A 16,153-nucleotide genomic window follows, 5' to 3' on the forward strand; every position below is an offset into this window, starting at 1 on the left:
CGTTATTATAATTATATTATTTGTTAACAATTTGTTAACAATTAAATTGCATAAATTATAGTTCCCAATATAAAATAAAATTATTAAAGTAAGATATAGAAATAGAAAATAATACAAATACACAATATAATTTTTGTTACTATTTATTTCTTTAATGTATCAACTAAAATTTTGTATACAGTTTGTAGCTTAAATACAATAACAATATAATCTATCGATTTGTATAATTCTTAATTTTATCGATAAAATTTCTTACACTGCTTCATGGAATGGTTTTGTGTTTAGATATGTAACATTTTAATGCCCAATCTCTGTTGATTTTTATAAAAACTTAAACTATATGAAATTTAGTAATTTTTGTAATTATTTAAAATTTATAGTATAATTATTTTGAATTTTGTAATATTGCAAAGTTTAAATTTCTTATAGTTTTTATAAAAGATAAAATTCATAATTAATTTTAAAATTGAGAATGTTACAGATCTGAAACACTCTTGCAGCTTAGTGTAATACATCTCACACAATTATTCTAGATTATTCCCACACGGTGTACAAAATTAGCAGGGCTGTATAAATTGTCTGCTTATTTCAGAATTGTGGAACTAACAACCATTTCAAAAGTCTACATTCTTGATGGAATGAACAATTGTAAACTTCGTAAAAATATACAATTACACACAATTCATTACACGGATCTGATCCATTTAGACGGTGCAATCTAATTTATGTTTAATGTACAACAAAAAGTCTGATGACTTAAAAATATAAATAGCTATAAATTAAAGTTTAATGATTGGAACATTATAAAGATAATACATCATCTTTTACTGAAAAATGGGTACAATATTGATGCTTAAAAATTTGTATTCAAAATAAGGAAAATTGAAATATAATGGAAAAATTTCTGTAAGTAAAAGTTTATACAAATAGTTTAGACAATACACTAACTCAAATTTTGCACATTTTCTCATCTTTGTATTCGTTATACTTTAAACTATAAAGCTTGATTTTCAAATGCAATAATGATACGAGAAACATTTTATTTTTATTGAATCAGTGCCACCTTATATTAATTTACATTAATGGAAGTCACCAATCAAATTTATTAAAAATCTATTGTTTATCTAAAAGAAATATATGTTGCATAAAATTTGATTTTTTTTCTTGATTATATAATAATGTAATTATGTTCAAATAATCGAACTTAAATATTCAAACTTAATTGTTAAGCTACTAAATGATCAAATGTTATATATGCAATTTTGTTGCATTCCTACTAGTAGATACTATATATATGCACGCCAGAAATGTTATAAAATTCTTAAGTCTCCTTTCCAACTTAGTACATATGTTGCCAAATAGATACAATTCTTTGCCGCACAATTATGAATATCTATAAAATTATCAATATTTTCGATTTGACCGTTTAAGCAATATACACGTGACGTACTCTTATATTATGTTAAATGTACATAAGTAGTATTACACACAACTGAACTTCAATGTATATAAACTTCTTACAATTAGGCACATAGAACACACATTGAAATCGTAAAACTTGTGCATAACTAGGTTTCAATTATGAGAAGATATTTCTTTATACAGAATTATCATTTAGACGCATCCACTAATCTTATTAGTTTATAGAAGGATACATTACCATGTATTTTTTTTAATAACTGTACATATGGAATTATATACTCTCATAATTGCAATGTTATTATGCACATCTCATTTAAGATCATTAGAAATATGCACTAGAATAAAGTGCATGTAAATATATGATTTTGATATATGTAATATATAACATGATACGACAAATACTGTTAGGTGTATTTTAAGGCACTCGTGCGAATAAAATATGGAATCGATAAAAGAAACATATGAAACAAAACATTAAGTGGAATAACAGTCAATAGATTTATATATACTTTTTCTATTTGATTAAATTTCATAATAAATCTACATATTCTATTTCAATAAAGTGAGTCAATATATTTGTATTCTTTGGAATGTAAACCAGAGAACAGAAAACTATGAAACGATTGTCTGTGTACTGTGTTAACCCTGTACCAACACTTCTCTTTTAGCCTTGTAACAAGAAATAGGTCTACTCCACTTCTCTTTCTATAGCTAGGAACTTATTCTTTAAGAATATTTCCTATTCTTAGATTGTGTATATCAATAATAAGAAAAATAGTGAACAAACAGTTAAAACAATTCAAAACTTCATTATTATATGAACAATAACTTATTAGGCACATTTAAATATTTTGAATAAAACAGAAACAAGTGACAGGGGTGAACATATATCGCTGTACAATATAAACTTCTTAACGAGCCATGAGATGTTATTGTTAAGCTGAACGATGTTTCTCTTATTAAACAAGGATCAGGCCTTTAACAAATAAGATTACACTTATTATTATTAAGAAATATAAATTTACAAACTCGTAATTCTTTACGTGTATGTACAAAAATGAACGTATATTATGGAAATACTTCTAATGTATATTTTCGATATTTTAAAACACATTTTGATTTTATTTGATGAAATTATTCATTAGCAAAATTTGATTCAGAATCACAGCAACTGAATAACATCTCATAGTACATCGTTCTGTATTATAACATAAAATATAGATATCTTTCACATTGACTACCCCTGCTTAAAATATATAATTCTATTCAAATATAACTATATATATTTGTTTTTAGGTCTATTTAACATTGCAAGAGTACATAGCTTTCTTGAAACAATAATAATAATATATAAATATATATATATATTTATATATTGTGAATGTGTGTATGTACATACACACATAATATATATATGTGTATGTTTATACATCATATATGTAAGTCTTTTCACAGTATAAGTTATAATTTATAACGAGCACATTCATTTCTTACATTATTCATAACTTTATTTGTACAAATAAAAGACTGTGCAGTCTTCGAAAACTATAAATAATCTAATATGTACTTTGTAGCGAAAATCTTTGGCTAAATACCTAACTACACAAAATAATTTTTTTTTCAAGTAACTTTTAACAATTAACATCATTTAACAGCGCATTGTTGCAAAGTTCGTAGATGTTAATTTTTCGTAATAGTACTTATACAATGAACATGTACAATTCGATTGAGATTAAATGTATTACAGAACTGCTTTTCTGTGGTTTATAGTACTTTTTGTTAGAGGTACTCACATCATTTGTTCTACTATAGGTGATCACAGTGAACGTATGTACACAGTTATAGTGGTTTGCAGTGACTCCTTGTTATCATTCTATCGTTTTAAGGTCTTCCGTGGATTCCACATAGTTTGATACATCCTAAAATATATAAATAATAAAACAAACCTTTAGAATTACATATGTCTATCATCTACGTTTCTTGTAATTTCGGAGACAAACCTGTACAGCAATCTGTAAAGGCGTCAGTTCTCCAATGGAGCAATCAGTGCGGATGACATTGGCTGGCAAAAGTCTTGGACAAGGTTTACCAGTGAATAAAATGAATAATGTGTGAATACTTTTACGTTGTGTTAGTTCCATGTAACGATGTTGATATCCAGCTAAATGTCGCCGGTGTCGCGATGTTGTAGGGAACCACCTCTCACACAAATTGCAATATCTTCTATGCTTTATTGTTGCCTGTACACGACACATTAATGAAGTATTAGACGCTTTATGTTTCCAATTGAGCTCAATAAATATATATATTTACCTTTTCATGGTAAGCCAGTTGTGTTATAATATCACCTATAGTCATTTCACAGTCTTTATAGGAATGTTTAATATTCTCTTCTATTTTCTCGATTGGAGTTATCACTTTATTCTTTGTATCTTTCGTATTTTCTACTGCATTGTCACTTTCTTCCTGATTGGTAATAACAGGTGGTGATCTAGAACTGTCTCTATCCGAATTGGAATCAAAATTTAAAGCAAACTCTGGCACTAATAATGGCATATTATCTTCTTTTGTCTTTGTTTCACTTGAACTATCATTCGTTTTTTGATCTTGAATACTATTTATTGTTTTCTTTTCTGATTTTTTTTCGGTAAGTTTCGATGTATCCTGTAGGGTATCCAGATTGTTCGAGGGATTGAGCGTATTAGTTTCTATGTTCAAAGATTCTTTGCTTATAGCAATTTGACTGAATTTTTTGGTTGCTTTTAAAGAAATTGTAGCTAACTCAGGTACGCTGGTAGATCTACACGTAGAAGCTGTAGGACAGTTGTAAGATGTTTCTTCTTGTGATTCTTTCCATTTTAATTGTTGTCCCTTAGAAGAATGTTCATCTTGCTTGGTATGGTTTTCTTCAATTTCTTTAATATCCAGTTGCTGAACAGATTTATATTCTTTCTTTCCTGTGCTTGTAAATTTCTTATCTTCCGATTTATAACATGATTTTTCGAGATTTTGAAAACTAAAACTTAAACCCTGTTTCTTTTCTGCTACAGTTTTAGGTCTTGATACCCTTTTCTCCTTATTTTCATTTTCAGATTGAGATAGACATTTCTTCAGTGTTTCCTTAGCAGCTAAGACTTCCTTAACTAATAAGTCATTGCAATAAAAATAATCGTTTGATTTCTTTTCTGGACTTTGCACTTTGTTTTTATTAAAGGCACTTTGCGGAGAGCATTGTAAATCATTGAAAAATGTTTTTGATGTTCCAGTGTCTACACATTCGTTTTTAGAATGTGATGCATGCTCATATTTATCAATATTTGCGTAGTTTAACATATTAATTTTTGGCGTAAGCGCATCTGAATGTTGGGTATTTCTGAGATCAATGAGATCTAATTCTAGCTCCAATTGAGTTGGTATGGCATCATCTAAGTGCATTCTAGATATACTTTCAAATTCACGATTCTTTGATTCATTGTCATTGTCACTGCTATCAGGAGATGCTGGTAGAAGTTCTATAGTAGTTTGGCTTTCGTCCGAAGAATCAACTTTAATAATAGAATTATCATTATCACCGAAGTTGCGTGAACGCAAAATATCAGAAGACAAGTACTTGTCTTCTACTGAAGATATAGTTGGCTTGGTCCCAAAGGATGAGTATTCACTTTTCTCAACGAATGAATCATTGTCATCTTCAATCAAATGATTCTCGAAAGATTCCTCTATAACATTTTCATATTTATCTATTTCTTTTACTTTATTTTCACTTTCGTTGATCAAACTGTGATTCACCCTTTTAGATTGAGACAATGATGTTTTCTTACCTTTTCTTTTTAAGTTTCTATTCTCATCATCTTCTTCATCTTTTAAATCAATATCAGTTAAAGTTGATTTCACATCTATTTTCGTGTAATCAGGATCAGAAAATCTTCTCTGCTTATATTTAATAGTCGATAAATTGGATACTGAATTAGATCTACATAATTTAACTCTATCGTTATAATCTGAATCGTTTTTATTAATATCATGTTCGACATGTAATTTATCACTTAACAAGAGTTCTGGTTCCTTTGTATCTTTCGCAATGTGGTCTAGAATCTTCAGTCTTTCTAATTTAACTTTTGGTTGCCACTTTGATGCATCAATATTAGAAAACTTTTTATTCTTACTAATTTCGCATTTAAATTCTGCGCCAACTTGTGTTCTTTTTATTATCACTTTAGGAATTTTTGCAGTAATATATTGCGGATATTTTTTCCTTATTTCATCATCATTAAAGTGTTTAACGCCTTCTTCTTTGGATTTTTTAGATTTCTTGATAAGTGTTTTTGAAGTATTTGTATCATTTTCCTTGGTTCTTTCTAACGATAAAATCACGTCCTCATCTTGCTTCTTTAATTTTAATTTCGGTATTTTCTCAGCTTCACTGGTTGACAATTCCTGTAGGATTTGCTCATCATCATCAGAACCACTAATTTCTGCCTCTGAACTGTCTTCTGTTCCATACTTTATTGAGGAATTCTTGTTTTCTGGAATTTTAATTCTTTTTACTTTACTTCTTGAGACGTTCTTTTTAGTAGCTTTTCGTTTCATATATAGCTTCAAATCCTTAGAAGAAATGTTGTCCAACTTTATTTTCACTTTTGGAACTTTGCTTTCGTAGTTTTTGTATTTTAATGTATATGATTCAGAATCGCTATTATCTACATCCATGCTAGTGTCATTATGCTCTGACGAAAAGCTTCGAGAGTTTTCAGATTTATTTTTTTCCAAGATTTCAGTAGTAGGAGTTGCTGAACGTGATCTGCTTTTCACGATTATCATTTTAGGTATTTTTGGCCGCAAATCAGGTAATAACTTTGTATTATATTTATCAGAAAGATTTTCGGATTGTGTAGAATCCAATAAGTATTCTGTTTTAGAAATTGAAGCATCAGTCTTCTTTATGACGAGTTTGGGTATCATTTTTACATTTGTGTTGCTTGGAGATGAATCTGTTTCCAAGTTTCTACAAGAATCAAAGGAAGGTAACTCACACTTTTCTTCTTCTTCCTGTTTATACTCTTCATTATCTGATTTCTTTTTCACACAGGTTTCAGGTAAAGAGTTTTTTGTTTCGTCATACATGCACAAATCAGGCATTTCACTTTCTGGAGAAGATTCTCGAGTAAGATTAGCTTCATTTTCATTTTGTAGTTTTTCAGGATAACTAGCATTCGAATGGTCTTCTGAATTATCGAAACATACCATTGCATCTTCTGTTAAAACGTCTTTTATGCTTTTCATAGTATCACCCTCATTATTTCCCAGAGGTACCACTGATTTGTTAGTGGCATAGTCTTTGTCAACATGAGTAGTAGTTTCCGAAATATCTGTTGATTCAATATACTGTTTTGTCGTTAGATTATCTACTTCTGTACTGAGATCAGTATTCACAGCCTCGTTAGTTTTAACTGTTTCAACAGAATACTTTGAGCTTTCTGAATTAGTTGTAACTATATGCATCAGTTGAGATTCGTATTCCTCTTGTTTTATACAAATAACATTATTTACTTTTGAAACATTGTTTTTTGAGTCATCTTTTTCATCTCTCATGGATATAATACTTTCTTCTGCATTCTCGGTTATATTGTCTTCATGCTTTTCATTTGTATTCGAGGTTTGTACCAGTTTCAGATTTTGGCGAAAATCTGTTTTATCATTCAATTCTTCGTTACTGCTCTTAGGCAATACATCTATCACTTCAGTCAATGTCTCTTTAGATATCCCACATATTAAAATATTTGATGACAATTCGTCAGATGCGTGATGTTTCGTTTTATAAGTTTCACACGTGGCTTCTTCATCTTGATTAGTTTCTAAAACTGTACAGGTTTCAGTATGATGCCCGAAAGTATCTTTATCTTTTGAAAGTAAACTCTGATCATTCTTTTCACTCAGGTGATTTTTTGACATTTCATCAGATGCGTGATGTGTTGTTTTATAAGCTTCACACATGGCTTCTTCATCTTGATTAGTTTCTGAAACTGTACAGGTTTTAGTATGATCCTCGAAAGTATCCTTATTGTTTGATAGAGAACTCTGATCATTCTTTTCACTCAGGTGATTTTTTGACATTTCGTCAGATGCGTGATGTTTTGTTTTATAAGTTTCACACGTGGCTTCTTCATCTTGATTAGTTTCTAAAACTGTACAGGTTTCAGTATGATCCCCGAAAGCATCTTTATCTTTTGAAAGTGAACTCTGATCATTCTTTTCACTCAGGTGATTTTTTGACATTTCGTCAGATGTGTGATGTTTTGTTTTATAAGCTTCACACATGGCTTCTTCATCTTGATTAGTTTCTAAAACTGTACAGGTTTCAGTATGATCCTCGAAAGTATCTGTATCTTTTGAAAGAGAACTCTGATCATTCTTTTCACTCAGGTGATTTCTTGACATTTCGTCAGATGCGTGATGTTTTGTTTTAGAAGCTTCACACGTTGCTTCTTCATCTTGATTAGTTTCTAAAACTGTACAGGTTTCAGTATGATCCTCGGAAGTATCTTTATCTTTTGAAAGAGAACTCTGATCATTCTTTTCTTTCAAATCATTTTCCTGTTGCTGCTCTTCAGTATCCAAAGGACTTTCTGAAGCACATACTTTGTTATCTTCTTTCTCTTCAAAAATTGGATTTTCTTTGATACTTATTTCTTCTCTAACATCGTTACTTATAGTTTTGCTATCATGTTCGGAAATTCCTGACTTTTTACATCTTTCGTCTGATTGTTTATCTTTACTTGACTGAAGATTCTCTGAAGTGCAATTAGAAGATTTATCCAACAACGATACACTCCCATCAGATTTAACGTTCTCCTTTATTTCTCTATCGACGAACTCATTATTCATCATGTGAGAATTTATATTGTCTTTACCACTTACAGTTTCAGGGCGTTTGTTGCTATCAAGAAAATTATGTTGAATCAGCTGTGTCTCTTTGGAAGGTGGATCATTATTCGTAATCGTTTCACGTTTATGTGATTTAGAAACTCCTGCAACAGTTTTGTTTTCTATAGCATGAATCTTTCTGTAATCACTTATGTCAATGATATTCTCATGATGACCTATAATTTCCTCATCAGAATCACTGCTGCTGCATACCCTGTCTATTTTCGAACGATTGGGCCAAACAGCATTATTATTTTTAATGTTGTGTACGTAATCCTTATACTTAACATGATGTTTGCCACAGAAATCGTCCGAATAATTCCTCTTTCTTTGATAGAGATATTTGGTATCCTTATATTCGTGTTTATTCTTATCGTTGAAACCATGATGCCGTTTCTTCTTGTGGAACTTGCGAAACTTGGAATTGTAATAGCTGTTCCAGGTATTTACATAGTGAGACTTTCGTGCAGAACAACCTGTTTCACGTCTGCGAGCTTCCGCCATCAATTCGTGATGTGTAAACCTTCGGTTAGGGCTATAAGATATTTTTCCATCTTTGGTAGTGTATACAGGAACTGTATGCAAATCCTCCATTTTATCTATGTTTGAAAATATAGGATTTATGTACCCACTGGTACTTTGGAACATGTCACAGTCTTCAAAAACGTGATCTATCTTTGGCTTCTTCCACATTCCCATATAATTATCATCTAACTCGCCAATTTTCGCTCCTAAACATTTTTTATACTCCTTCTGGTTCAAATCGAAATCTAGATTGTTTAAAGAGCTCAACGATTTCGAATTGAATTCTACAAAATCGATATCCAGTAGTTTCTTTGAACCATTTAACATATATGATATGTCATCTAGCTTCTTCTCATCACTCTTTTTAAATGCCTCAGTTACAGCTTGAGAAGAATTCTCTGCCAAGTTAGAACATTGATTTTGTGTTCTAATCCTATGATCACCTTCCGTATTCATCGAACTATCTTCTTCTTCTTCAATCTTATCATTCGTCTTAGTTAACATCTTATTATTTGCATCAGCTATGGCAGTATTAGATATTGCACTTTTTGTTTTGATCGTATCAACATTAAAAGAACAATTAGTACTCTTTTTTACACTTGCTTTTAACGTATCCTTACATGTTATGTTATCCTGTAATGATTTAGTAACAACCTGACTCTCTGAAGTCAAAGTGTGTTTGGAAGTAATAAATGAAAAAGCATCATCACTTACCTCCAATAATTTTTTTCCACTGTTTTCTAGAGCAGTACTCATAGTTGTGTCTGTAACTACTGTTGCTGCATCATTTGTGGATTTATCCTTTTCGTTCGTAGTAGTAACTTCAACCGCAGGAGACTTTTCAATCATCTTATGAACTTTATCAAAATTAGCATATAGTATTTCTTGCTCGGTGGAACGTTTTCGACAATGACTATCCAATATATTGCTACAAGACGAATCATCGATTTCATACAATAGTCGTTTGTTTTGCTCGTGTCTTTTTAAATTTCTTTCCGCGCAGGAAACATTTATTTCAATTTTTATGCTATCCAGAGCATCTTTCGCGTGTTCTTGTCCCTTATCTCCTAATATCAATTCTTTTCCGACGTCGCTATCTTTAAACTTTAAATTTACGTTTGTAACTTGTATTCCAAACTCGGAATTAGCATTCTTCATGAAGCTCTTCCTAAATTTAAGCCTCGAATTTTCCACTGGCGTAGCCGAATCGTCTGAGCCCGGATTAACCAGTGACGATACATTTTGCTCTAAAGATACTTCTTTATTTGCATTATCGTCTTTCTGCAACCTTTCTTCTATATTCTTGTCTCGATGCAGTCTATCTTTGTTGCTGTTGTGTTCATTTAACAAACGTGCTTCTCCTGCAGTATATCTAATGTCTTCATCTGCGATATCTAGATCTTTTTGTACTGCTTCGGACCTCTTACAATTTTCAGAATATTTTTTCCTTTTCATCTCGTCGGAAAGCTCTTTGGTACAGTCTGTTCTGAATTGAAGTTCGTGTGGGTTCTCGCAACAGATGTTCACACACTTTTCTGCAGTGCCGTGTGATTTCTTATCACTTAAAATAACGGTATCTTTTATCACAGCAATAGAATAATTTTTGTATTGAGAAGTCATATGGCACACAGATTGTTCATCATCTTGAGACGAGATAGAACCGTCTCTAGCAATCCTCTTCATATCAGAACGTTTCAATTGTATTAATCGTTCTACTTCCTTCTTCTGTGCTTTTATTACTTTGTCCCCATTCGTATTTCTATCTACACATTTATCCACGCAAGTTACACTTTCCTTTATTCTCTTTTTTGTATTTAAATCGCCTTCTGAAAGTAGTGGATTGATAGTGGTCACAGATACATTCAAATTTTGGATTTTTTGCTTTTTAGTCGGATCTTCGGTTTTAGATGACGAAACTTCATTGTCGAACCCTGTCGGATTTACGAAATTTACATTAGAACCAGTTGAGATCACAGTATGCATTGTTTTATTTGTATCTGTTGTCGACTTACCTGCTTGAATTGTTGATTTCACCGAATCCATTGATCTTTTCTTCTTTTTCTTTTTCCCTTCATGTATACAGCTTAAAGATTCCTGCTCTGTATTCTTTTCGCTATCCATTTCCTCCTGTTGAACCTCCAATTCATATGCAGACGATGTTAATGTCTCACACACGTCCAGAACTCTTATATCACATTCTTTGCTTTCTGTTGAGAATACTTTCTTTCTTATTGGTCCAAGACTTTTCGCTTGTTTACCTTTAGATAATTCAGCAGATTTGACTTTAGAGTTATCAGCAGAAAAATCAAAATTGGTAATGGTCGTGTCTTGTTCGTGACAACTGTTAATGCTAGTTTTGTAACCAAGTTTATCCTCATTATTCAGCTGTCCGTACGGTTCCATTTTAACTGGAGATTGGGTGAAACTAATTACTGGACTGTTTTGCATCACTTCTATTGGATTCGCGGATATGGATATAGATAAATCTTCCATGTTTTGTGACGATTCTTCGCTATCTGAATGAATAGGAGTATTCAAGGTTGTAGAAATTGGTGTACACTCGGATGTTGGGAGATCTGGTAAGCTAATGTCATCAGGATTGTGTGACTCTTCACTGACGAAACTGCTCTGTTTCTTCAATTCTAGATTCTCAGCAACATCCAAATTACTCTTTACCGAAGGTGATAAAACTCTCAGTTCCTGACTATTTATCGAAACAGTGACTGTCTGAATTGTTTCAGGAATATTAGGATCTTCAATATTACTCTCCTTGGCCACATCGTCATAATTTGTAGATAATAAACGAGTTTCGTCTTTATCATGCTGTTCGGTAGTCTCCAAAATTACCCCTTCTCTGTTGTTACCATCCGCTTCCCCGAACAATGATATTGTATTCTGTTTTTCTAACGTTTCTATTACTTGGTCGTTGGATGCTCCTAAAATGTTGCTTATTTCTAAGTTATCTACTATGTGTATGGTAGGTATCTCATCAGGACCGTTACTGATACAGTGTATTATACTCCCTGGTTTTACCACACCTTCTTCTATCGTTCGTTTAGAAGTTTCAATGATATCAGCAGTGGCTTCTGAAGACGAATACGATATCGTTAAACAGTCTCGCGTTGTTATATTTTCTTTTGCCCCTTTGTCATTGTCTGATGTAGTATTGTTCGAAGGAAAACTATTTCGTCTAGATATTTCTAAGTTTTGTGGTGTTTTTGATGAGAGATCCAGGTTCTCGTAGCTCACAACTACAACCGGAGTTGTTTCATTTGAAGCTGTAGCTAATAAGTTCGATGTATTTTCTTCATCATCTGTCTCATCCCAATTAGCTAGAAACTGCCGAACGTCAAGTTCTGGTTTATTAGCAAACTCTTTTGAAGCTTTTTGTTGCATCATCGTTTTGTTATTATCGTCGGTATTTAAAGTATTGAAATTATGTCTGTCGTTTGTTTGTACTTTCAATTGATTTTGATTGAAGTCCTTCTGCACTAAAAATTGCTCTTGTTCCTGAAAGCTCTCTAGACAGGAAGAAGGAACATGTTCACTTTGTGCAGGCATCATCAAGTGGTCCGATTGCTGAGTTCGTTGACGCTTCTCATTGGCTACAGAAATAGCCTGATCTTTAATCCGTTTCTCCATAGCTTCAGATGATTGTTCTTCAGGTGGTGCATTTGGTAATTTAGGAATACCATCTGGCAAATAATTAGAGTTTATCAACATACCATTTTGATCGAACTGTAAATTAATTGGCGGTAGTGCTGTGTTAACTGGTGTTGTCACTTGCGAAGTTTGAACAGGGTTTTGATAATTAGTTGACTGCTGTAATTTCATTAGCTGTCTGTATCTCATGATGCATTCTTTGTACTTTGGATGCGATTGATATCCTGGTATTCTACTTAATTCTCTAAGGTGGTTTTCCATTGAAAATTTTTGCATTGCTAGTTTATGCTGATACGATTGATGCTGAGGAGGTGAGTTGTGTACAAAAGAACATCCTGGTCTACTAGCTATCGCAGTATTATCTGTACTTTCCTGACACTCGTGGGGCATTTCTGTTGGAATATTTCTTGTAAACTGCGAATTGAAATAAGCATTTTGCGGGGACGACACCATGTTCCCACCAACGTTTAAGGTAGACACTGCTTTTGGTAACATATTTCCATTCTGATATTGAAATTGTTTATTGTTATACTTTTGTTGAGGTATAAAGTTCTGTTCTGAATGCTTCATCATTCCTGAATTCGCAATACTCATATTATTTGTCTTCGGATGTTCCTTCATTGGATAAGGGTACTTTTGATGCTCTGTCGAGTAATTGTAATTTTGCATAGGATAATTTGTGAACATTCCTGTAGATGTTGAATAGTTTCTATGTAACGAGTGATCTTTATGATATTTGTAATCAGTAAAGTTTCTTCTGTGATCTACAACAGGCGCATTGGGAACCACAGAACCCATTGTTTCCTTTCCTTCTAGATTGTCCTTCCTAAAATTACAGTTATTTCCAAAATGTCTATTCTCCATTTGGTAATTGGGTGGATGTACATTGTCTCTGTACATTGCATTATTTTGATACGATCCAAACTTTTCCCACTGCTGATAATTAATATTGGGGTCTGAATTACAACAGAGCCCCTTGCAAGGCACATATGACGGAGGTCCAGGTTTCCCAGCATGTACCGAGCCTAAATTACTATTTCTTGGTCCCATACTTACAGGTCCAGAACCTGACTCAGGTGCGAATCCAGATACAGATCCATGTCTAGGACCAGATCCATATATAGGATTAGCTGCAGGTCCGTTTCCAGTCCTAGGACTATTTCCAGGTCCTGGCCCAGTGTTAGACCGTGAGGTAAGTCCAGATATAGGCCCAGATGCATTTAAATTACAACTTGGCCCAGTTAGATGACCCATAGACCCATTGAAAGGCACCTGATTACTTCTATATCCTAGATCATCATTTATATTCGCAATTGCTGTATTCCTTGGATCCACAGAAGAATTTAAGTTATCCAGCATAGGATTCCTCGTGTTTTGAGAGGTATAATGGCTAATGCAATTTTGCATTTGTGCCATAGATGCAAGAGGGCTGTTGTTTGAAATGTTTGCCCCACTTGAGACATTGTTGAATGGTTGATAATTTCTTGGATTAAAATTTGTATCATTTTGATGTTTGCTAAGACCCTCAGAACTAAGATTATGTGCATTCAATGTCGGTGGACTAACACCAGGAATGAATGCCAAATGACCAGAATTCACATTTTGTGTAGGAGCAGTAACTTCATTTGTTTGCGAGGCATTAAACTGATGCCAATCTGGCATGTTTCCATTGTAGTTCATTGTACATTGTTTGACTACAGGTTTCTTATATTTATCTTAATCCCTTTACTCACAGACACAATTGCATTAAGCAGGAGCAGACCTATAAAAAGATAAAAAAAAACATTAGCTCTGAAAATATAAAAATCTCAAGATATTTGGTATTTCATTCATACATTTTATTAAATAATGTTTTGGGTCATGTAATGAGAGTTCAATGTTCTAGTACAACTCACAAAATTTCACTCTCTTATATATATACATATGTGATATATATGTGATTAATATTATTAAGTATTCTTGTCATATTATTTTGTTTAAATAACTTTTGAAAATCTCTGTTGAAAATAGTATTCAGATGTAGGTATTCACTTTTCAAATTTGACTCCAGTTTGATTAATTTATACAATCAAGTTTATGTAGATTTGACTACTCGCAAAATTATCTTCCAACTTTGTTTCTCTTCTATCACTTGAAAATATTTCTTACTCAACAAACCGTACAATTGAAAGCACATATTGTCCACACGACACACCTGTCACTGTAAATGTACCTCAGAAATCGGACCTTGAAGGTGCAAAGGTTGACAGAGTTCACATATTTTAGTGAAAAAATCGCACTAACATTGGATTCCTTAAAATGTAAATGAAGATACAAATATATGCAACGGGTCGTGACCACAAAATGCACAGATTTTCACTATTTAACATATCCGACGGATCAAAATTACAAAAATTAAAGCAAATCTTACCTGCACGTTAATGCAATTCACAATATACACGCCATATTGGACACGAGTGCTAGACAGATATCACTTGCCTTCGCGAACCAGGTACCAGGTGTAGTTTAACTGTAGGTTCCATTTTAATACATACTGTGCTCGACCGTATTGACTATGTACAGTGCATGTTTTCCTCGATTCTTGGGGAAAACTTCGATTGTTTACTGGTGTCAGAGAGGATACGAGAGTGCTCACGCCTGGGGTTTTTCTGCCTCCCGTATAGTGCTGCCCTAAGTCCCAATTTTAGCCTGGATCAGATCCCACATCCACGTTTAGCATGGAACAGAGCCCACACCATCTTTTAACTTGGAACAGAACCTTGACTAAACCTGTGGCATAGATGAGAACTAGCTTCAACCAATGCTTCGTCCGACATTACCATGGATCGGAAATTGTAATGTATTTTTTGGCTCCGCGGGGCTCTAGAGCCCTCTTACTCTTTCTGTGTCACATCCTACCGTATTACATGTAAAAATTTATATTGTATTTTAAGACAATCATTTTATGTAAGAGTCAACAATGAATAAATAAAGACAATATAATGAAAAGACGTATCTGCGTATATAATTACTTAACCTTCAATTTTTCCCGAACGTCCTACTTGTCGTCGAGTAAAACTACTGAATTTCGTGCCACCTCTTTCAATATCATATTCTCCTAATAGAAAATGCGATTTTTCGAAAATTTTCGGAAAATATTGACAGTCTAATTTGCGGTTGACTTGTATAACTAAAATTTCGGAAAATTTCGACCGTCTGACTTGACGTTGACCTATACTACTGAAATTCGGATACCTCCTTCGATATCATGTTCTCCTAATACAAAAGTTCAATTTTTCGAAAATTTTCCGAAAATTTGGCCGTCTGGCTTGTCGTTGATTTGTACTACTGAATTTTCGAAGATTTTCGAGCGTCTGGCTTGACGTAGACCTATACTACTGAAATTCGGATACCTCCTTCGATATCATGTTCTCCTAATACAAAAGTTCAATTTTTCGAAAATTTTCCGAAAATTTGGCCGTATGGCTTGTCGTTGACTTGTACTACTGAAATTTCGAAGATTTTCGAGCGTCTGGCTTGTCGTTGACCTGTACTACTGAAATTCTGATACCTCCTTCGATATCATGTTCTCCTAATACAAAAGTACAATTTTTCGAAAATTTTCCGTAAATTCGATGTC

At 32.9% G+C, this 16,153-nt stretch overlaps 1 protein-coding gene across 2 annotated transcripts; it reads right to left on the minus strand.

Annotated features, from left to right (window-relative positions):
• Positions 1–127: 127 nt before the first annotated feature.
• On the minus strand, positions 128–15,311 carry LOC143362934 (uncharacterized). Of its 2 annotated transcripts, XM_076803457.1 has the most exons (6): positions 14,945–15,311; positions 10,884–14,296; positions 9,586–10,802; positions 3,736–9,504; positions 3,423–3,662; positions 128–3,341 (listed from the first exon to the last, which is right to left on the minus strand). In XM_076803457.1, exons 2-6 carry the CDS (start codon positions 14,212–14,214, stop codon positions 3,291–3,293), a joined length of 10,608 nt encoding a protein of 3,535 aa, XP_076659572.1. In that variant the 5' UTR covers positions 14,215–14,296; positions 14,945–15,311; the 3' UTR covers positions 128–3,290. The 2 variants fall into 2 exon arrangements, with proteins under 2 accessions (XP_076659572.1, XP_076659571.1); XM_076803456.1 differs by having other exon boundaries at positions 3,736–10,802.
• Between the last annotated feature and the right edge of the window lie 842 nt (positions 15,312–16,153).

This window comes from Halictus rubicundus, chromosome 18, assembly GCF_050948215.1.
Source record: "Halictus rubicundus isolate RS-2024b chromosome 18, iyHalRubi1_principal, whole genome shotgun sequence".
NCBI lineage: Eukaryota > Metazoa > Arthropoda > Insecta > Hymenoptera > Halictidae > Halictus > Halictus rubicundus.

Excerpts from the sequence above, each read along its gene's own strand:
- LOC143362934 (XM_076803456.1), bottom strand. The coding sequence starts at position 14,214 with ATGAACTACAATGGAAACATGCCAGATTGGCATCAGTTTAATGCCTCG. Across the intron at positions 10,803-10,883 it reads GAAATCAACAATTCAAGCAG|GGTTCGACAATGAAGTTTCG; the intron begins GTAAGTCGACAA and ends TAAATCCGACAG. Across the intron at positions 3,342-3,422 it reads CTTTACAGATTGCTGTACAG|GATGTATCAAACTATGTGGA; the intron begins GTTTGTCTCCGA and ends TATATATTTTAG.